General features: G+C 36.5%; 2 protein-coding genes across 6 annotated transcripts in view; one reads left to right on the top strand and one right to left on the bottom strand.

Annotated features, from left to right (window-relative positions):
• The window catches only part of SRSF11 (serine and arginine rich splicing factor 11), a 46,981-nt gene extending 24,951 nt beyond the window's left edge, over window positions 1-22,030 (bottom strand). Inside the window, exons 1-3 of one of the 5 annotated variants that reach the window (XM_054574605.1) lie at window positions 21,927-22,030; window positions 6,740-6,964; window positions 12-145 (exon numbers count right to left, since the gene is read on the bottom strand). In XM_054574605.1, the coding sequence (XP_054430580.1) occupies window positions 12-145; window positions 6,740-6,942 (337 nt within the window). In that variant the 5' untranslated portion in view covers window positions 6,943-6,964; window positions 21,927-22,030. Of the gene's footprint in view, window positions 1-11; window positions 146-6,739; window positions 7,157-21,926 lie in introns of those variants that run through there. The other 4 variants (XM_054574614.1, XM_054574623.1, XM_054574639.1 and 1 more) reach the window with 4 other exon arrangements.
• A 91-nt stretch (window positions 22,031-22,121) lies between these two features.
• The window catches only part of LRRC40 (leucine rich repeat containing 40), a 39,477-nt gene continuing 38,136 nt past the window's right edge, over window positions 22,122-23,462 (top strand). Inside the window, exon 1 of the mRNA XM_054574580.1 lies at window positions 22,122-22,317. Within this exon, the coding sequence (XP_054430555.1) occupies window positions 22,167-22,317 (151 nt within the window). The 5' untranslated portion in view covers window positions 22,122-22,166. The remainder of the gene's footprint in view (window positions 22,318-23,462) is intronic.

Here is a 23,462-nt window from a genome sequence, read left to right as displayed (position 1 = left end):
AAAGCACAAACCTTCTGCATATGGTACGACTATCAATGCTCTGTCAACGAATACAGTGTTTGTCAGATGCTGTGCCACAACTGCTGAGTCCGGATCATGGAACTTAACAAAGCACACACGGGATGAGACTGGCAAAGGTGAATCACTGAAAAATAAACAAATAATATAAAAGTAGAGAAAAAGAGTATCAGCTAAAACATATGTGTGTGATTCATAAACCCACATCTACATTTTAGAAAAATAGGTACATGAAAATACTTAATAGTTAACTAGTTAAAAAAAAATCCATTAAACTCATGTAGCGAATAGCACGTATACAATCACTGTTTATGATTTTCCACTTTACCAAGTTAAAAAGTCTGAATCTAAATTTTCAGTTTAAGCAGACTAAAGAGTGTCAACAGTTTGAAACTAATAACCAATACCAGTTATGTTTAAATACAGGTAACAAGTAATCCTGGCTTAGAAAACTTGTCAGAGTGAAAAAGACAGAATTTTCCAATTCAGGAACGAAAGAATATTGTGGGAAAGTACATCTACTTGACAATTGAGTTTTCTTGACCCACCTACTAATAAATGCCCTGTCCTTTTTTCCCTACAGCAGAGAAAAAAATTTTTAAGCACACATGCGGACAAGTACTCTACACACTAGTATTACGATTATGCAAAATCTCAGTAAACAAAACTTCAGTCACTTCCCTCAACAAATTGCTCTTAGATAAAACAAAGAGGTGCAGATGTATAAGCTATGGCAGCCTGTAAGATAAATTACAAAAGGTGCAAGTTTTCATTATTATTATTTTTTAAAACATGGTGGTTCAAATTTCTGCCACAAAAATTTCTGTGAAATGAAAAGAGTAAGCAAAGGCAGGGGCTGATCCCTAATCTTAAATCAAAAGTTATTTTAAAACCAATGTATTACGACAATAGCAACTGCACCATCCTGGTTATACATTAGAATTATCTACGGAGTAAAAAAATACATGGGCCCTGTACTCCACCAGCGGTATCCAACCTGTGGCCCTGTGGGCTGCTTGCAGCCCAGGATGGTTCTGAATGCGGCCCAACACAAAATTGTAAATTTACTTAAAACTTCTTTTTTGCTCGTCAGTTTTCATTACTGTTTGAGTATTTAATGTGTGGCCCAGAGACGCAAAAAAGGCTGGAGAGCCCTGAATTAATCAAGATCTCTGATGATGAAGCACTGAGTGCTTCCTCTTTTATATTAATTTTAATTCTCTCCGCAGGAAGAGATCCTCTTCTGCCACAAGCAGGCCTAGTGGACACGTGCAGAGAGTTACAGGCTTGCACTGGCCTCTTTCATACTCTTGGAGAGGAGTCGCTGGAGAGCTGAGAGAGAAACACTACAGAAAGGAGGCTCTGGGCACAGGCAAGCGTCTGAGGAGGCCCATGCCGACCATTCAATACGCCACTCAGCAGCAGCGCCTGATCTTCTGGGGAGTTCTGTGAGGGGCAGCCAGGGGCCAGGGCAGGGGCCAGACAGAAAGAGCTCTGAGTGCTTCCTCTTTTATATTAATTTTAATTCTCTCTGACAATTTTTAATATATGCACCCAGGGTAAAGAACCCTCCGGCTTTACTATAAGCCTATTACATCTTAAGATGCAATAATGAAAAGGAAAATCCTGTAGTATCTTTGAATGTTATTAGAATGAGGCTTATTGTTAACCTTTTTAATAAACTGGACTTTCAAGTGTACATAAAAATGTATTTATATCAGATTTGGTTACAATAGGTATTTTCAGAGATGAGTTATTTGCTGAAAAACTTTTTCCTACTTTGTGCACTAATGTGAAAATAAAAACTTACTACTTACAGAGAAGACTAACACAAAGTTATTAACCTGAGATCTTAACTGTTAGAATTCACAAGTTTACCTAAAAGCATCACTGTTAGATACTAAGCAGAGCTCCTAATTGAGGTTCAAAGCAAAGCTGACAATATATGGACACGGAATTTAAGCCATCTTATTATAAAGATTTACTGTTAATGTTTTTGAAAGGATATGGTGTTTTTTAATGTAGACATAACATGGTGATTTTTAATGCAAAGGACTACTGGTCAAAAGTTAATAATGTTACATTAAGAGTATTATAAAGAATACAATTCCAGCAGTTTTAATACTAAAGCTATATATAACATTTTGTATTCCTTTCTGACATCCACATTTTTACCACTAAATTAAAAAGCTCCTTAAATGCTATTATTATATGACATTCTTAACACCTAGCCTAATGCCTTGGAAAGTAGCAGGCACCTAAATTTCTTTTTAAAAAAAGTGACCTCTGCCATCTCTTTGACACTATGTCATTTAACTAAAAGAAAAAAAATGACTATCAAGTTTAGGTCCTAAAGAAGATAATGTACATTCTTTAAAAGAAAATTAAAAAGTACTGTCTACATGCTCACAACATATTTCTACTTAGTTGGCAATGCTAAAATGATTAATATTTTTTTCTATCCACTCAATATAGGAATGCTACCAATTACCTGGGCTACACCAAACCTGCAAGTGGTGGTAAGGTAAAATATGAATAATTTAAATACCAAGGAAAAGACAGTCACAGTAAGACAACTGAGAAGGGCAAATAATCCATCTCTCCCTATTTCATATGGTCGTCTTTAGAACCACTGCTATGTCATCCCTCAATTATATTCTTAAAATTTCTCAGTTAAAATTTATTAAGAAATATATGTTAACAGGAAAGAAAATGGATGCCTGAATTTAATATTCATATCCTAGTATTCTGTGCAAGTACCACTTCTAAAAATGTAGTTGTCTTTACTCCTTATCTTTAAGAATATAAATGAGGTAGGGCAGTGAAAAGAACTTAGGAACAAGATATGAAGAAGTGGGCTCTGTTTGATGCTTTCCCCTTTACGTAAGAGTGGTGGGACCGTGGCTAATGTTTCTTCAAGTGTCCTCCTAAGTAAGGGTTGTTTGCGAATATTCTGGGATACATACAGAAAATTCAGATTTGTTTTCCATCTCAGGGACACTGAATCTTAGAATCCCTTTTATAGGAGGGCTCTGATTCTTAACAAGATGCGTAGTTAATATTTGTGTTCACTGAAGTATGAGAACTTCTAATTTAGGCCACTGATACCTCTCTTCCAATTCCCACCTTAATACTGTGCTAACCATTTCTGAGCAAAGAACTATGAGCTTATAAACAAAATCGTCTCCTATGACACTCAAAATAGCGACTATGTGAGGAATGGTAACATTCACCTGAAAATTTGACCCTGTTGACTTCACATGTCCTACCCCTCACTGAGTTCTCATTCAGTTTCAAAGAAATTAAAAAAAAAAAAAAAAAAGCTGTATTTAAAAACAATTTCTCCAAGGTAAACTAAGTTCTCTTCCTTACCTAACTATGCTAAGTCACTTATTTGATGATTAGAGTATCTATTTTTGGTCACTGAAATATTTCAATAATAAATTTAAGTTTACCTGCAGTGTTACAGTAGTCTTTACTGTATAACTTTGACATATGCTTTCCTGGGATCATTATTCTCTCACCACTTCAGTTATATTTTCCATTATGAGATCCCACTAAAACCAAACATTTTAAGAATACCTACACTAAGTGTAAAAGGGTAATTCCACTCACAAGTTGCTAGGCTAAATCAAGAAAATCAGGACCACCTTGGCTGGTGTGGCTCAGTGGACTGAGTGCCAAGCCTTCAAACTGAAAGGTCACTGGTTCGATTCCCAGAGTACATGCCTGGGTTGTGAGCCAGGTCCCTAGTTGGGGGCGTGAGAAAGTCAACCAATCGATGTTACCCTCCCTCTTTTTCTTCCTCCCTTCCCCTCTTTCTAAAAATAAATAAGTAAAATCTATTTATATCCAATTTGACTTGTGACAGTGACTCCTATCTTCCTCTTAAAAAAAGATCATGATCAAGTGATAAAGGACAATCACAACATTGAAATTCCAATAAATAGGTCTGACACTGGCAGAGTGGCTTGGGCATACAAAACAACGTACATGAATTTCTGTTCACTCATTTGTAAAATAGGGTAAAATACATTCTCCCTCTGGATTTGTGAGGGCTGAGTAAGATAAAAATAGGAAAGCATCTAGCATATAACAGATACATAAACAATGCTGAGTTTCTAACATGCATTCTAGGAATTAGAATTAAAGTAACTGTTTCTTTTAAAAAGACAATAAACAAGGGTGGGGGGAAACACTGACAGATACTTTCAAAGGCTGCAGGACTGAAGAGAGGATTAGAGTATTATTTGTTGTGAAGACAATTTGATCACTGGGTGAAATTACAGGCTAGCAATTTCTGGCTTAAAAGAACCACGGAATAGATAGATTCAATAACGGAAAAGAGAGAAACCTTCTTGAGGAGGTTGTCTGTCACTAAAATGTCTGCCAATACACAGGTCCCAGGAGTCCCATACTCCCACCCCCATAGGCAGGGGCTCAGCCATATATATACATTCAAAAATGCCACCCCGCCCATATTGAAGACCCCCAAGGGCCTCACATTCTAGAAGAGGGAGGGTTAAGTGGTTAAGCTTAACTTGTTGACTGGTGCTATAGAAAAAAACTATGCAGCTAAATTGAACAGAGAAGATAGGGAGCAGGGATGCTATATTTTTATACAGGGTGATCAGGGAACAATTCTCTGATTAGGTGGCATTTGAGCAATAAAAGGAAATAAGCACATCATGGCCATCTCTAGAACAGAACAGTTCCAGGTGAATATGAATGCCTTGGGGGAGAAAAAAAAAGACACACCATAAAAAAAAAATCATGTGGCAAATGTGTTTATAATAGTCATAATTTTATGTATCTGAGCCACTCAATCCTCCAGAGCCACGTTTTGAAGTGATGAACCCTTCTGGACTACTAAGTACTCCGTAGCACATTATCACCAACAAGCTATTGAAAACTGTAGCAAACTTAAAGTATCAGTAAAGTATTTCCAAATTGTGCAGGTCAGATTAGCTATTGAGATTTAACAAAAGCAGACATCTACATAAGTACTATTCAATTCAGGAAGACCACTAAGGTAATACAGCATTCACTATATTGTAACTGTACATTTTCAGAAGAGGAAAGAAAATAGTCTGTATGTGGGAACATATATGAAGGAGTCAAAGAGTAAAAATATAATGTATAACTCCTTCCAAAACAGGGATAGTCCTCTTAAGGTACAGTACCCCATATCACATTATCTGATGCACATCAACTATCCTGGTTATATGATGAAACTACTCTTTTGACTATAAAGCAAAAAAAGCCATGATGGGCCATCATGACTCTAAGATACCGACCATACAATGAGAAAAGATAAACCAGAAAATTGCCTACACCTCTCTGCCATCTTTTTAATTCATGAATCATAAAAACAGCAATCTTCAAAATAAAACACTTCAGGATCAGCAACTGTAACAAAATTCTTAAAAACTTCTGGGACTGGGAAGCATTATTTTGTAAATAAATCCAGTATCTTAAATACTTTGACATGATTACTATAATCACATGTGTTGCTCATTTTCTGCCATTTACTGTTTAGTAATTTTATTCACATTAAGGAATATGTTGTGAGAAAAACTGAGTAACAGCAAAACATCTAGTTCTGTACGTTCATATTATAAAAGTTATTTGTCCTTTATTACCAAAGGAAATCATGTTTCCATTCAAAATTAACTGCTACAAATACATGTGCCCAGAACTGTACATTTCATACAAATAACTCTAAAATCTCTCTCTCCATGTATATCTCCCTAAAAATTAAAAATACAACAATTTGAAAACACTAAGAATTATCTAAAAATATTTTAAATAGAAAGTGATGAAAATGGTAATGCAGTCAACTTCTATTAATTATTTTGGTGTACCAACGTAGTACATAGAGTAATGATTTATTACATCCACCAGAACAGTAGATCCTTATTGCCTGTTTAGTAGTTAGGTGACAACGTAAAACTAAGTGGGATGGGAGACTATCTAGACAGGGTAACATCTGAATTTTCACTCTTCTGAAAGAACGCATGATTGTTACATTCTTAATGTTTGTTTTACTATTTATCATATCTAACATCATAGCTTCTTTCAATTACTTTTTCCTTACAATTCACTCATTTAACATTTATGAGATCAAAATAACAGTGAGACAATAGGATAAAAACAAAAACCCATACCCTTTAAGTTAAAAATACATTATTTAAACAAAAGATAACTCTAGCTTTCATCTATAACTCATTTTTGTCGTTAAAATTTAAGTACTCTGGTTCACTGAATTTATTGTCTGTCAAAGAGCAGTAACTGCATTGAGTCGGCCAGGATCATGGAACAGAAATACTTAGCAGTAAGTGAACCACCACCTACGAAGTTCAATAAATTTACATAAGAATGAACAATTTTGTTCCTTTCTAAAGAACTCAAACGTTTGGTTAACAAAAACAGATAAAATGCAGCTATCTTACTTTAACTGCCCAAAGAACGATCATGTTGGCACAATTTTAGGGAAAAAAATTCGGAGACTAAGAGCCAGCGTCTCCTAATCCCCAAAACCTTGGTCCTGCCTCTGTATTAGTAGATCTAATATGCAGAGTCTTTCCTAAGTAAATGCAACAGCCAACCTCGACTAAGGCAATCCAGTCCAGGGAAGCATGGACAAGGGCCTAGGAAATGTTGTGGTTAGGCCTGGGCTGGGGAGGAGTTAGCAAAAACAGTGATGGTGGACGATACTCACTCCGGCGGGAAGAGGCGCAGTTCGTCGATCTTGCCTAGGAAACCGAAGAGAGTCCGCATCTGCTCAGAGCTAGCGCTCGGGGAGACATTAGTCACCTGGATTACCTCGGTGCCGCCACCTCCGACGCCGCCGCCTCCGCCACCCGGCCCGCCGCTGGGGCCCGGGCCCGCAGTGCTGGGGACGACGACGGTAGTATTGCTCATGGCGCTGCTCGCGATCTCGCTCCTGCTTTAACACATCAAACACACAACACACAGTGAGAGGGAGGGGAAAGAGGAACCGGTTCTCGGGAGAGGAGACAAGACGGTGTCCACTGTGAGAGCCGCTGCTGCCGCTGCCTCCGCCGCCGTTTCTCCGCCCCTCTGCTCACAGAGGGGGAGGGGGAGAACGCGAGGCCACGAGAAAACAAACGGCCACCCCCACCAGGCCTCCAACCACCTCACTCTCCCCAGCTCCCCACAAGGCCTTGCGGCGACGGCGACGGGCGGGCGCCTCAGCGTAGGCCCCGCCCCGTGCAGGCCCTGCTAGCTTCCCCGGCGGCCCGCACCTCGAGAGACACTGCGAGAGGTACTGCAGTCCAGGAAAAGACGTCATCGCTTTTTGCTACCGCCTAGTTTTTTTTTATTTTTTAAACACAAATGGAAGACATCAATTTTTTAAAAAGGCAACATTTACAACCCTGCAAAAAACAGTTCACTTTACGAACGATTCTTATTAAAAATGCCTAATATATTTTTTATACAAAGAATCACCTACAGATCTGTGTAGTTACTAATGAAATTTCTACGTAGCTACCAAGATTTTCTTTCCACTAGCATAAAATTTTCTTAATCTTTACATACATTCTGGTAACATTAAATTATCTTAAAATTTTCTTTGACGGTAAACCTTCAAAAATACCTTTTTTAATGTTACACTTCCTAGTGCTTTATAAGATACTTTTATTTCACAAGTTGACTATTTGAAACATTGTACCGTACCTAAATATATTCAAGTATAGGATCTGAACACTGCAGAAAAACTTTGACATATATATTCTTGCTCGAAACTTTTGCGTATAAAAAGAGCCTTGACTAATTTTTCAACCTCATCTAAGTTACTTTACTTTCATCCAGTGTTATTCAAAGACTGGCAGTTCCTCAAACCTGACAAAATCTTTCATGTCACTGTGTCTTCACACGTTATTAATGACTTCCCTCATTTTATCTAACTGCCATCTTGTGTAGGGCCTTTCTTCCATCACTGCCACAACTTACGCAAGCAGTTAGGGCTTCCTCTTCTCTGCTTAATAACTAGGGATACATCCAACTTATATACCTGGTCTGTCTGGAATAAGTCCAACCATTGTTAATATCGAAAGGGGTTTGCCCGACACCGCTGTAACCTGGCAGCCAAGGAATGTGGACTGGAATGCTCATGCGCATACAACTACAACTTCACTATTAGGCAGTGGGGATGGTAGTCCCTCTTGATAGAACATGTGTAGTGTGTGGCTGTCACATTCAAAATGATTCATTGAGTACAGCAATGAATTGCATCACATTTTGTGTTAAGCTTGAACATTCCTTCGTGGAAACTATTCGGACGATTTAGAAAGCCACAGCTAAGGGTAACTGGTTATAGGCAGCTTCATCAGGACAACATGTTTGCTCATGGATCACGTCTTGTAGAGTTTTTTGGTGAAACATCAAATCAACCAGGAGACTTAGCTCCTCTACAGCCCAGATTTGGTGCCCTGCGACTTCCAGCTTTTCTCAAAACTAAAATCACCTTTGAAAGGGAGGAGATTTCAGACTGTCACTGAGATTCAGGAAAATACAATGGGGCAGCTGATGGCTATTGGGACAACTGTATGAGGTCCCAAGGCATCTACTTAGAAGGGGACAGAGGTGTCATTGTCCTTATGTACTGTTTCTAGTATCTTCAATAAATGTATTTTTCATATTACATCACTGGATATCTTCTGGACAGACCTCGTAACTGATGTGTATTTCCCCTTCCCCACAAACCCATAAATTTTCTGGGTCAGTTTAGGACTTAGCACAGTGTCTGTCACATAGTTAATGCCCAGTAAATGTGTTGAACACATGCATAAATATGCCTTAATACAGAGAGACTTATTCTATGACAATTGTTACATAATTTACCTGACCCTAAGTATTTTTAGAAGCTAAAACCTGAGGCTTTAGAGAATATTTTCATTAGTAAATGCCTGTATGGAATGCAGTCAAGAGTATAATTTGTGAAAGACAGAACACTAAGTTACTGAGATCTGATGTAGAGCTAACTGGCTAGTTTACTTATTAGCTAAGTCACCTTTGCTACCTCTTATACAAAAGAAGGATGAGTTGGTGAATGCAAGCCTTAGCAAAATTACCAATTACCACTAACTGTGTACCATTCGTAAATGTGTATTTATGACTAAAAAATGTCAGTAATTTATTTTCTCATTTTGAAAACGACATATGTAACTGCCAATTACAGATTCTTAGCAGTCTGATAAAATTAATTTATGTATGGGGTCCTACAAAATGGAGATTGCACCATATCAGAAATCTAAATCAGTCAGCCTACACTTCTGTGGAAACGCCTGTTAAGGAAACCAGCAATCAAAACTCTCCAAGTGAATTTTTGGGAACTTACCTTAACCTAGAACAGCTATTTTCAATCTTTTTTGTTTCATGGCACACATAAGTTAATCAATAAAATTCTGTGGCACACTAAAAAAAGAAAGATTGCTGATTAGGCAAAAAGAAAAGGTATAATTTTGATTCATTCACACCAGACGTTGATTGTTGTATTGGCTGTTGTCATTCTTTTATTTGATAATCTAAAGGAAAAGAGGTCAGTGCCCCTGACTAAACAGTCAGGTACTGCATGTTTTAAAAATTTTTGTGGCACTGAGGTTGAAAATTGCTGCCCTAGGAAATAAGACCTGCTAAAGTCTAAGAAGAAAATCCCCCACCTCCTGGGCAATCATGCCATTTCCACACTGCCTTTTCTAATGGCCTAAAATTCACTCTTGCTCAAAATCCCTTGGGAAGAATGCCCTACTGCCTGTGCGGCAATTCGGCAATATACTCCCCAATCACTTGTTTCCATTGAATAAATGACATAAAAGTTGTTACTAAATTGTTTTAGTTTTATCATATGACAGACAAGTTCATTACTTAGTAGGAGTGCCTACAATGTTCTATGATAAAAGGACAAATAACACAAGGGCAAGGTTCATGCATTTTTAGCAAATGTTAACATCTTTTTATTCTTTGTGGTAGATACACAAAAATCTTTTCTATTATTCTACGCTTTTTTTTTGTATGTTTGACATATTTCATAATTAAAATTACACATTCAAACAAAAAAGACAGTCTTGTGTTACGATGAAAATCTTTTAAATAATCCTAAGTCAGTTTTGTGTATAACTTATTGAACATACAGATAGATGTGTTTCCATACGAAGAAACAATGTGGAAAGATTTTTATTCTAATATGGAGTATTTTTGAATATTTTATTTCAAATCATCAAGCAGCTAGAAAAAATACTGGACTTAGAGCCAGAAGGCTGGCTTAAAATACTACCCTGTCGTTTATTAAGCATGATTTGAGAAATTTCACTTCACTATTAAGAACCTACTTCAGTTAGGAGGTGACTGAGGAGCTGAATCATAATTCTGAAGATCCTTCTAGGTCTAAAACAGATTAAATAATTAACTGTTTTGCATACTATTGTCTGTTTTCCATAGAAATGAAATAGCTAAAGGCAAGTAACAAATATTTCAAAGCTAATTACAAATATATCCAATCTATACTAGTTTTAAATCACTTCAGATTCGTTCAGGCTCCCAATTATGCAAGACTGTAAGTACAGAATCTGGAGACAGGTGTGATGTCTGTTGTATTCATTTTAACTCCAGTATCATAAGAGGCTGCTTAAAACTTGCAAATTCTTTCAAATATTAAACACTTACTATAGTCTAGGATTTTTCCTAGTCCTTTGGAATATGCCAGAGAAAATACAGGCATTGTCCCTGATCTCGTAAAATATCAGGTCGAGTATGGGCAACTTCAAATAAACAAATACAAAGATGTGAGGGAAAAATGTACTGTGATGAAAAGAAACCAGGATAGGAGATGAGGGACATGGTGTTATCTGAGCCATTTGAATTTCTAGGGGAAGAACAAGCCACACAGATGAAACTGTAAATTAGAGAGGTCCTCGCCCTGGCTGGTGTGGCTCAGTGAATTGAGTACTGGCCTGAGAATCAAAGAGTTGCCAGTTCAATTCCCGGTTGGGGTACATGCCTGGGTTGTGGGACAGCTCCCTGGTTGCAGGCTTGTGAGAAGCAAGCAGTTGATGTCTCTCACACATCGATGTTTCTCTCCCTCTCTTTCTCATTCCCTTCTTATCTCTTTAAAAATAAATAAATGAAATCTTTTAAAAAAAGTTGTCTGGAAAAGTGATGTTAAGATGGTTTTTGAGGGTACATAACCTGTTGTCTTCTCAAATTGTTAACCAATGGAATAAAGCACCCATAAAGATTCAAGCCTTGTCTCTACTTACTGGTTCTGGTAGTGACAGGTAGCACAAACGCTGACTTTTCTGGTTTCAAAAGCACAAACAATAAAATTAAAAATAAACAAGTGGGGCCCTGGCTGGTATGGCTCAGTGGATTGAGTGCCAGTCACAAACCAAAGGGCTGCCAGTTTGATTCCCATTTAGGACACATGCCTGGGTTGTGGGCCAGGTCCTTGGTGGTGGGAGTGTGAGAGGCAACCGCACATTGATGTTTCTCTCCCTCTCCCCTTCCTTTCCCTTCCCTGTGCTCTAAAAATAAATAAATAAAATAAAATAAAAATAAACAAGTGGGACTACATCAAACTAAAAAGCTTCTGCACAGTAAAAGCTTTTCATCAAAAAATGAAAAGACAGCCTATGGAATGGAAAAAGATATTCGCAAATCACTTATCTGAAAAGGGTTAATATCCAATATGTACAGGGAAGTCATATAACTCAATAGGAAAAAACAAATAATCTTATTAAAAAACAGGCAAAGGGCCTTCTCAATAGATATTTGTCTAAAAAGGATATATGAATGGCCAACAGGTATACAAAAAGGTGCTCTCCATTCCTAAACTTTAGAAAAATGCAAATCAAAACCACAATGGGATATCACCTTATGCCTTTTTAGAATGGCTAGCATCAAAAAGACAAGGGGTAACAAATGCTGAGCATGTGGATAAAGAGGAATCCTTGTGCAGTAATGGTGGGATTGTAAATTGGTACAGATACAATGGAAAATAATATTCAGGCTCCTCAAAAGAATTAAAAATAAAACTAGCATATGATCCAACAATCCTATTTCAGAGAATATATCTGAAGGAAATGAAAACCCTACGTTGAAGTGATTTTAGCGTCAGTCATAGTTGGTAGGCTTAAGTGATTAATGCATGTGGAAAGCTGTTATTCCAGGAACTGGAATGCAGGAGGTTGTGACTCCAGGAAGTTGACAAGCAGTTCAAACTTTGTGCCCCCCACCAGGAGTAAGGGCGCACACAGTCTGCAAGCAATAAAGATGGTATCTGAACCACTTTGTGCCAGGGAGGAAACTTCCATGTTGCAGATAAAGAAATACTAGGAAAACTGCTGCCACACTTTAACTCTTACTCAATTAACCTTTTTTCCCCAAACCCCTTACCTACCCTTTCTTATAAAAAGGTTGGCTTGAGATGAGATGTTAAAACAGTTTCTGAGGATACATAGCCCACCATCCTCTCAGATCGCTGGCATCTAACACCCATAAAGATTTAATCCTTGTCTCTACTTACTGGTTCTGGTAGTGACAGAAAGCATGGATACCAACTTTTCTGGTTTCATTTGTACCCCCATGTTCACAGCAGCACTATTTACAGTAGTTAAGACATAGAAACAGCCTAAGTGTCCATGAATGAATGGATGAAGAAGTTGTGAGATACATAAATTATATACATACTATATATAATACATATAATGGAATACAATGCAACAATAAAAACAAGTTAATCCTGTCTTTTGCAAAAATATGGAAAAGGAAGGACCTTGACAGCATTATGCTAAGTGAAATAAGTCAGACAAAGAAAGATGAATACTATATGACCTCATTATGGAATGTAAAAAAAACCCCAAACTTGTAGGGAAAAATAAGATCAGATTTGTATTTACCAGAGGAAGGGGGGGAGAGGAGGAATTGGAAGAAGGCAATCGTACAAACTTCCAGTTATGATAAGTAACTACTGGGAATGTAGTGTACAATGTAATGACTATACTTAACACTGTTGTATGATATATATGAAAGTTATTAAAAGATTAAATCCTAACAGTTCTTATCACAAGGAAAAAAGTATTTTTAAAAAAATGTTGTTTCTATACAAAGTGATGGATAGTAACTAAACTTATCGTGGTAATCATTTCACAACATCTCTAAGTTAAATCATTATGTTGTACATCCTAAACTTATACAGTGCTATATGCTAATTATATCTCAGTAAAACAACAAAATACTTCAGTAAAGACATTTCTAAGGGGGAAAAAGTCATGTATTTAAATCAAAGTTATCCAGCTAAAAGATAGGATAGGCACACATATGTTCTATCACTCTACCCACTGGACACCAAGTTCCTAGTTGGCTAAGTCAAGTCACCTCTGTTATTGTTCAACACCTTACCCACTAATGGGAAAGATGGTGGAGTCTTTCAAATTGACACAATCTTGCAAACCAAAAGCAATGAGCCTTTTATCAAATTAGTTGTGAAGCAGATCCTTTCATCAGGCCAGTACACTTTTGGAGGACAGGAAAGGCAACGTATTAATCTTTGTGTGTCCAATGCCCAACAAAATTATGTGGAACTAACTCAGCATTTGACAAAAGTCTACTGTCATGTATGTGCTAGAAACTTTACAAATGTCTCACATAATCTGTTCAACAAAGGCTGTGTGAATGAGGACAGGAATACATTTGTTTAATTTACAGGGAAATTTGATTGAGATAAGCTCTTAAAAGTATTTGGCTATGGAAAACAATAAGAAAAACCTGGAAATAAATTACTGCTTACAAATCTGTAACTAAAAAATTTATCTGCAGCGCTGGTTGGTGCAGCTCAGTGGATTGAGTGCTGGCCTGTGACCTAAAGGGTTGACAGTTCGATTCCCAGTCAGGGTACATGCCTGGATTGCAGGCCAGGTCCCTAATAGATGGTACATGAGAGGCAACTACACACTCGCGTTTTAATCCCTCTCTTCCTCCCTCCCTTCTCCTCTCTCTAAAAACAAATAAATAAAATCTTTAAAACAAATTATCTGCAGATCTATTTTAATTTGTATCTGTAATTCCACAAATTAGATAATTGTATTTCCCTTCTATTCCTACTTCTATAAATTTGATAATTCTACAAATATGAATATGTTTCAAAATCAAAATTGCAAATCTATTGCTCCCCTTTCTTCTGCTCAATCTAAAAAAGAAGAGAGGCTAAAGAATGAGTTAGCATTAGGGGAAGGTGAACAGATGGATAAATGGACACACACATACACCAAGACAAAATAAGTCTACTTAAGTTTATTTTCAAATGCTTGCTTCATATTGTTCAACTTAACATTGTCTATTATTAGCAGGGTTTTAGACCTACATTTTAAAATTGACAGCATAGGGTATGTGAGCACCTTGAAATTACAGGCAAAAATTTCATTCCTGAAAGCCTTATTTTTATGATTAACATAGAGAAAAAAGTAGTAGTTTGAGTATTAAGATACCAATGCCTATATCCATATGCACAGTATTCTCAGTTATAGTGCATATGCTTGGAAAGTCAATTAATTTATTTGTACAGATGTTTGGCTTTTTTGATTGAGCGGGGTCAACAGAAATATTTGGATGAGGAAGCTCCAGATATTGACTACTGAGTATTATTCCCTATGCTATGTAAGATTCTTTTGGAGTCTCAATTGAGAAAAGGCTTCACAATTTTTTAAAAAATCTTTTAAAAAAATTAAGAAAAAGATCCAGTAACCTTATATGTATCTCTACTTTAAATAAACAGTTTCAAGCATTTTAACATTAGTTTTTTCTAATGAAGGAATTAAACATTTGCACCATTTGAACTCCTTTTCCACCTCTGCTATAAAATTAATTTTAAGGAGTCTTATAAAACTGGTAAAAAACAAAAGTGTACTCAACTCAGTAACAAGAGAATTTATATTCACTGAAAGCTTTTAAAATGCTTTTTAATCCTCACAACACCTAAAGGCACCACAATTGATAAAGAATGTAGGCCTAGACATTAAAAAGAACAAAATCATACCATTTGTGAAAGCATGGATAGACCTAGAGGGTATTATGCTAAGTGAAGTCAGTCAGAGAAAGATAAATACCACATGATTTCATTTATATGTGGAATCTAAAGGACAATAAAAATAAACAAACAAAACAGAAACAGACTCATAGATACAGGGAATAAACTGATGGCTGCCGGATTAGGCAAAAATCGTGAAGGGGTTAAAAGAACAAATTGGTAATTACAAAATAGTCACAGGGCTATAAGATACAGCATGGAAAATATAGTTAATAATATTTTAATAACTATGTATGATGCCAGTTGGGTATTAGAAATACCAGGGGGATATGATTGGCTACCCACTATGTTGTACACCAGAAACTAATACAAAATAATACTGAATGTAAACTGCAATTTAAAAAATTTTTAAAAATAAAAATTGAAAAAGAATGTAGAGTCAAACTGAGGGAATTTATCATCAATGAGGATAATTGTGACATTTGGTTCATTACTTTGTGGTTCAATTTCCTCCTCTGAAAAATGAAATTATAATGTTTACCTCACTGAGTTGTTATGAGGTTGAAGTGAGAATACTAATTCAAATGATTGGTAAAGATAAACATTACTACCCTACAAATGAATGGTTACCTCAATTGGGTTCCATTTTATATTATTACTGTAGGCTAGTACCTTGGACTAATGTTACTTCATCCTTCACATGAAAAATATGAATCAGAAGAAAAATATATATAAATAGAAGTTCCTTATTCAAGATGCCATATTTTACCTGTTTTTTTTTTTTGGCATAGTAAACATTTATTATAAAGCAATAAATGCAAAATGTTAAGTGACTGTATAGCTATATGACTGTAATAAAGTAGAAGTCTCCCATTCCACTCTCCTATGCATGTTGTCAGCTAGGTAAGTGCTGCCTATATTTAGCCATGCGAGCCCCAATCTACTTATGTGAAAAATGAGAATAATGATACCATTTAAAGTTTTCAAGATTTTAAATATTATGGATATGAAGCACCTAGCACAGTGCCCAGCACACAGGCACTCAACAAATGGTATATACCACCACGGGAAAGTCTGCATTCAACTTCATCTTTCAATGCATGAAAAATAACAATAATACTTTCATCTTACCTTAGAGAATTGTCAAATGTAACAATACTTTGTAAACTGTTAAATGATAGTGAACTTGTGAAATACACTATTATTAGATACCCTTTCTCCTTTAAGAGTCTGTTGCAATGGAAACATGATATGAACAGATTTCAAATTTTCATATTCACTTTGATCCTAAAGCAGTACTTTACCAAGAGCGTGCATAGACAGATGTATGGCTCAATCGAAACATTCCTTTTTTTTGACAAAACACCAATGTTTCACAGAAAACTCTTTCTAGAAAGGCTTCAATTACTTTTCCATTTTCAAAGCAAGATTATTATTCTTACTTTCAAAAGAAACAACTACACGTATGTTTGATTCATCTTATATAAAAGTACTGTGACACAGGTCACAGCAACAGACTAGAAAATGACCAAAGCACAGATGTAAAAAGTAAGGGAAAATATTACTAAGCATTTGAAACAATATGAATTCCTGACACTCTAAAGCTAAATGCCATAATGTTTCTTTTCTCCTATTTGCCGCCCCAGTCACTTGAAACTATGAACTAAAGTTAGTTTCAAGCCACAATGAGCTCACACTGAAGTCTAAAGCATGGAGACCCTGACCAAATAATAATTTTGAAGGAGGTAAGAGATAGTGCAAAGGCAACTTTCTAGGAATGAGGAGTGAAAAGAAAAGCAAAAAGATCAGCATCTCTAAAATGAAAAAAAATCAAAGTTATGTTAACTGTAGATAAATTTAGTGATGAGTGCGAAACATAAATCTTTAGAACTACAAAAAGCAAACCTGGGTTCACAGATTTGCATTGTAGTGACCAAGTATTTAAATGTTCACAAGTATTTCAACACCCCAATGATAATATCTTTCTAATTATATAATTGTGATATTTTAAAGGATTTTAAAAAACTGATGTAGGAAAAAGTTAAACTGGCATTTATATTAATTGTAATTGTGAGTATAAATATTCCAATTTGAAATTTACGTATCAAAATTGTTAAATTAAAAATCTGATTGTGATTGTCAATAAACTATCAAATTATCCACATTTTCCTCCCTTATCACCATAAGTTGACACTAAAAATAAAGTCTTGGCGACCATATTTTGTCTTATTAAAACTGTTGAGGAACTTTCCTTATATAGAAATTTTTGCCATGTATCAATATAATCATTTATGGTCCCCTTTTTTGGAGTATGGAGCAAGTGAAGTTGCAAGTTGAATCCATTACAACAAAGCTATTGGCAGATGGTGACATGAAGTCACATTTTTAAATTAGGGGATTTTAATTAAACTAATTTCTAAATATATTTATTTGGTAGTGGTTTTGTATGTGTCTAAAACAAAGACAGAATGCTACTATGAAGTACCTTCTAGGGTTTGGCACCCTAATTTTCTCTCTATATTACTTTATCATTTTAAAGCAAAAAAAAATTCATAAAGCCTATACAGTTAATATTAAAATTAAGACTTTAGGCCGTAGAACACAGTAATCTTGAAAAATGAGCAAAATAGTCATTAAAGGTTAGGAGGAAGAATCACTGGGAATAATGGGAAATACTTTTAGCTGATTTGAGAAAAACCAATAAATGATACCATAGAATTTGTATTTAATAACATAAAGAAGAGTGCTGTATTCACTTCAATTTCAGGTTCTTTTTTCAATAAACATAAACCAAAAATGAAAACTAAAAGTAGTCAGAATTTAAAGAAAATAATATTTAGGTAGTTGTTCCACCTTTCTTCCCATGAAAAACACTAGTATGTAGAAGTCTTTTTATAAGAGGAAAGTGAAATTGTTTTCCTAAAGCTGATAGACTAAAATTCTTTTGTATTGAAAGTAGAGAGAATTATATCACCCAACATTTGAATCAAATATTAAATCTCTTGCCCTGGCTGGTGTGGCTCAGTGGACTGAGTGCCGGCCTGCGAACCAAAGGTTCCCCGGTTCAGTTCCCAGTGTGGGGCACACACCAGAATTACAAGTCAGGTAGGGTCCGGCGGTGGCAGGGGTGGGAGTCAGTGGCACACAAGAGGCAACTACACATTGCTGTTTCTCTCCCTTTCTCGCTCCTCTCCCTCTCCAAAAATAAATGAATAAAATCTTAAAAAATATATATATCTCCTAGAGCAAGCTCATTACTTTATAATGGAAAAAACAAAGAAAAGAAATGGAAACAAAAAATACACAAATGAATAATCTAAAATAAAATGCACTCCATAAAAAAAATGCCACAAACAACTCCAATAACAACAAATTACAATTCAAAGCCACATTTGAAACTATGACTAAAAATGCAAAATATGTACCTCATTCAAAGAAATAATAGAATCTTTTTTTACTACTTTTAAAAGTTGGCTGTTACAGACCTGAATGGAAAGCAAATGTGAAACTGCACACTGAATTTTTTCAAATGAAATTAAAAGATGTACAGCAAACACCTTTAAAGTCGAATATTCAAAACAAGAGCCAGTGTCTAACATAATTTTGCTTTCAATTTTGATAATTTAAAGAAACCTACTAATAAAGAGACAAACAGAAAAAAAAAACCCCTTTCATTAGCAAGTATATGAGGATGTAAAAAATTCAACTCAAAAACATTTAATAAGCAATATTAACCAATGACCAATAATGGCAATGTTAAAAAGTAACAAGTTCACTCAATAAATAACTTTATTATTAAAAACAGGAGTTTTCACAGATAAGGCAATATTCTGAAAGATAAACAAGAGTGATTCAAAGCTAAATCTAAATGTGTTATTTTACACAAAGAGAAGGTTCCTAGAAATGTCTGCAAAGCAAATTCACTTTTCTTATTTGATGTTTTTAAAAAAAAGTCTTTGAAAATTTTGCATATTGTCATTTTCCTCTAACACAATTTCTCATTTTACCTCAATAAATCCATCTTATAAATTGTGCCTTTTAGCTTAAAAAAAAATCTAACATATAGCAATGTTTATAAGAATAATACAGTCATATCTGAAATGTCATTAATTTTTTAAAATTTAATTTATTGGGGTGACATTGTTTAATATGATTATATAGGTTTCAAGTGATTTCTATGATACATGATCTGTATATTCCATTGTTTGAAAATGTTATTAAATTTTAATGGTGGAGATAAGCTACTCTTATTTTGATAATAGTCTTATTTTCCCTTATGAAACAAAACAGCATTTTCTGGCTGACGTAATTCTTATGCTCAATGTATTGTGTTTTTTTTTACTTTTTAATTTAGCAAAACATCTAGAAGAGTAAAACCTTCCATTACTTTACTAAAATGACTAAATTGTAGATAGACAAATTCTGTTGCCGAAAGGTAGTAGGTATGCAGTAGTCTTCATCTCCTGTTAGGGAGACATCTATTTCATATTATTTTAATTCAGTTTTTTAAAAAAATAGGCATACACTTTTGCTTAAATGCTCATGCTGAAAAAGGTTGAGTTTTTAAAGTCTGTAATGCATTCTTCCTAAAATAATACAATTGATATAAAAAGCTAATTCCCACAAATATAATTATATATAAATATACTCATAAAAAAAGCTCAATTCAAGTTGATAAGCTTTTTGGTTTCCAGCAATTTGAGATAGACATGTAATTTTCCAAATTGCATGAAGAAGTAATTTTCACCTTCATGTGCACTTGCTACACAGGTACAATACATAAGTGTACTATGGATACATACTAGAATTTCCACATGTCACTTTATGTCTATTGTAGCTTACCAAAAGTGTAAGTCACTTGGATCTTTCACAATCACCATACTTTTCCATTAAACAGGCAATGTTTCTCATACAAAGTGCAACAATGTGTCAGCATAATACTATAAACATTAATATGAAACATTGAACAAGTAGAGGCACAATAAAGAACAAATTAAGCCTTGCACATTATTAATACAATGTTTAAGAATTTATTATAAGGAGAGGGGTGACTATTGTAAAATTTTCCCCTGAAAGTAGGCTGTTAAAACTTACAAAAGAGAAAAAGGGCTTCTCTAATAAATAAATCCCTTTTAAAGCACAATTGAAGGTCCCTTAAAATAGCTCCAGGATAAAAAGTTAAAAATGATGGAGTAAAAGCCACTAAGCAAATCATGATTAATAAGAAAGGTTTTGGAGAGAGATCTAGGTTCAAAACTTCCAGGCATGTAACTTATAGAAACCTGTGATCTTAGGCAAGTTTCTTAGTCCATTTAGCCTCAATTTCTTCATCTGCAAGATTGGCCATTGTGCTAAATAAGAGATAGCAAAGGAGGTATTATTAGCAATGATCCTGGCACTTAGTAAGGGCTAAGTAAGGGGGCTACACTCCTAAGTAAGGGGACTCCCAGTCAAGATAAACTGGGGAGAGGGGACCTCATTAGCGACCTTGCAAAAACTGTCATGGTCCTTGCTTTAAAACTTACTCTTTTCTTGTTTGTTAGTACAACTGTTGGTACTTTTCTGCTGTTCACTTTTAGTGTACAGGACTCTACAAAATTAAATATGGGGGAAAAAAAGCGAGAGGGGTTTAAAAACGAATTTTACATGTAGCGAGAACCAGGACCCAGATAAAAGTGTGTGCGCTGCAGAATTTGTCACCGTACCTTTCAAATATCCTACTAATCCACAGCCGAGCTAAGGGCTCAGGAAGTTATTTTCCGGTAGATGCTTTTTAAAACAAAATCACTTCAGGCAAAAAAAAAGTCTAGCACCCGGGACAGTACTAGAAAAGATGAATTCTTAATTATTTGTTTAATGAATCAATAAAGCTGTACATTTCACACAGAAACTATTCCAGGTAAAATGACTTAACTGAACCAAGTTTTCATTTCCTATTCTGGAGTCCCTTTTTTCACCAAATGCTCAATATTTAAAACTTTAGTTTCTTAATTTATTTTTTCCTCAAGATTTTATTTATTTATTTTTAGAGAGAGGGTACTGGAGGAAGAGGAGAGAAACATCAATATGAGAAAGAAGCATCATCCGTCGCCTCTCCTACGCGCCCCGACTGGGGATCCAACAGCAACCAAGGCATGTGCCTTAACCCGAAACCCAACCCAACAGCCCACCTTTCACTTTGCAGAAGGACGCCCAACAAACTGAGTCACAAGTATCAGGGCTCGCTTTAACTGTATTAAAAACTAAATGAGGTAGAAATTATCCCTAAATTAGTAAGAAAAAAAGGAGTGACTTTAAAAGGGGTAAACTGCTTAAAGTTACATAGCGTGTAAGATACAGAAGGAGCTGGGATTCGAACTATTATCTTTGGGGCTCCAAAGTCCAAGCTGTCTTCGCTTTAGTAAAGCTCGCGCTTCCGCTTGTCTCCCTAAACCGTTCGGTAGACTGAACACCTATTAAGCGTTTTTCCCCTCCCTTCCCTGTTGCCAATCCTTCCACCTCACACTACCCCCGATGCTGTGCTATAAACTCAATACAACAACAAGCCAGGTGCACTTTTTCGAGGAATCGGAGTCTATTCCCGAAGAACAAATCTCTCTTTTATTTTCTACGCCGGACGAAGGTCTGGCGCCACCACGACCAGCGACAAACACAGGCTGACTTCCAGCTCGGCTGCAGACCGCGCCCAGGTCTCAAGTTTTAGTTAAGGCCCATGTTCAGCCCAGGCCAGGAGAAGGAAGAGAAGGTTATTCTTTCCCGACACCCTGGCCACGGCGAAAGCACAGATGAGAAAGATGGAGCCGCAGTAACACTGCACACAATACACCCTCAAGTCTTTCCTTAGCCGGTTAAACACACTTACTTGAGCGAAGTACTTCCAAGACACAAGGCCAGCACCGGCAACGGGAAGGGCTTCTCTGTCCTCCAGCCCCAGTCACGGACAGTGACGACATCCGGGCCGCGCCACCAAGAGCGAAGGCCCCGCGCCAGGCCACGAGCCCGGCACACTGAGCGCGCGCCCACCGCAGGGGTGGGGCCTCGCGGCGGCGCTGCCTTTTAGCGTCACGCGCGGGGATCTGCTGCAGGACTCGAGCGTTTGAACATGTCGCGTCTGAAGGGAAGCGGGGACCGGGATCCCCGAATGGGCTTTAGAACTGAAAGGAGAGACTGCGCTGCCTCAGTACCCCAGGGGCTGTTAAAGGCGGCGAGGAAGAGCGGTCAGTTAAACCTGTCGGGTCGGAACCTCAGCGAAGGTAAGGCCCAGGGTACGGCCCGATTAGCGAGCGCCCTGTCAGAAAGCACGTGTGCCAGGCCACCTCCCTTTCCTCTGGCTTGGCTTTGTTCCCCTTTGCTTCAAGCTTTTAACCGGGATCCCCTTGCTTTCATTGAGGCTCTCATCACACTCCCATTGTCTCAGTCAGCCCGCTTTGGTTGCTACTTCCGCTCCGGGAAGGTCTGGTGAAGGGACCCTGAGGGGAATACGGACAAAATTTAAAGGGTCGCCTCTCGGGATTCCCACGGTCTATGGGATGAACAACATAACGTGTGGCTTGAGTTAGCTATCAAAGGAGCAAAAACTTTGTTTCTTTAGCCCTCATTTTCCTCCTCTGAATTTGATTTAAAATTCTGTACTTTATCAGCTCCTTTGTGAACTTAGTGAATGCCACTGCTCGTTCGTAAGACACTTTCCTTTATGCAACTGGGCAGAGTCCTAGATAAAACGAATAATGAACGTATTTCCTAAATTGTGGATCCAGAGAGATGCCACACAGAGTGAATTTGAAGCCATCCTCATAAACCTAATAAAGATGAGCAAGCACAGATTTGGATATCACGAAGATGCTCTTCTATATATGTTGTATAACGGAGGGAGTGGGAAGTGGGGAAAGAAACAATACAGCCTTCTTTTTGTAACGTTTTCCTCAGTATATAGTTAGGTTTTAAGCTATCTTGGATTAAAACCTTCAGTTTTCCTTCTAATGGTTGCTTTCTTTTTTTTTATTGTGGCATGTATGGAGTATACCAAGCAAATACTTGCTGTAGAAAGGAAAGGATATATGACGTAAAATCTCTGCTCTACCCGATAAAGCTTTTAATAAATGGGAACATAAGTATTTTAAAACTACAGATTTGCATATCCACTTGGTTTTCAACATTTTCCTTTATACTTTGCTTCCTGTAAGACTCTGCGCAGAGGTCACACATCAAAGAGGCCCTTTCTAATTATCCTATTTATAAATACCATTGCTAACACCCTGTTCTCTTACCTGTTTAATTTTTAAATAGCTTTATCACTCTCAGAATTTATAGTATGTATTTGTTTGTTTATTGACTTCCTTGCCCTCTCACTAGAATGTTAGTTCTGTGAGGTCAAGGAGTTTAGTGTTTTTGTTTTTTT

This window comes from Pteronotus mesoamericanus, unplaced genomic scaffold, assembly GCF_021234165.1.
Source record: "Pteronotus mesoamericanus isolate MK-2021 breed Mesoamerican mustached bat unplaced genomic scaffold, CSHL_Meso_final contig_105, whole genome shotgun sequence".
In the NCBI taxonomy this organism is placed as follows: domain Eukaryota; kingdom Metazoa; phylum Chordata; class Mammalia; order Chiroptera; family Mormoopidae; genus Pteronotus; species Pteronotus mesoamericanus.
Note: the sequence above shows the minus strand (reverse complement) of the source record. Positions and strands in the feature narration are given on the sequence as shown.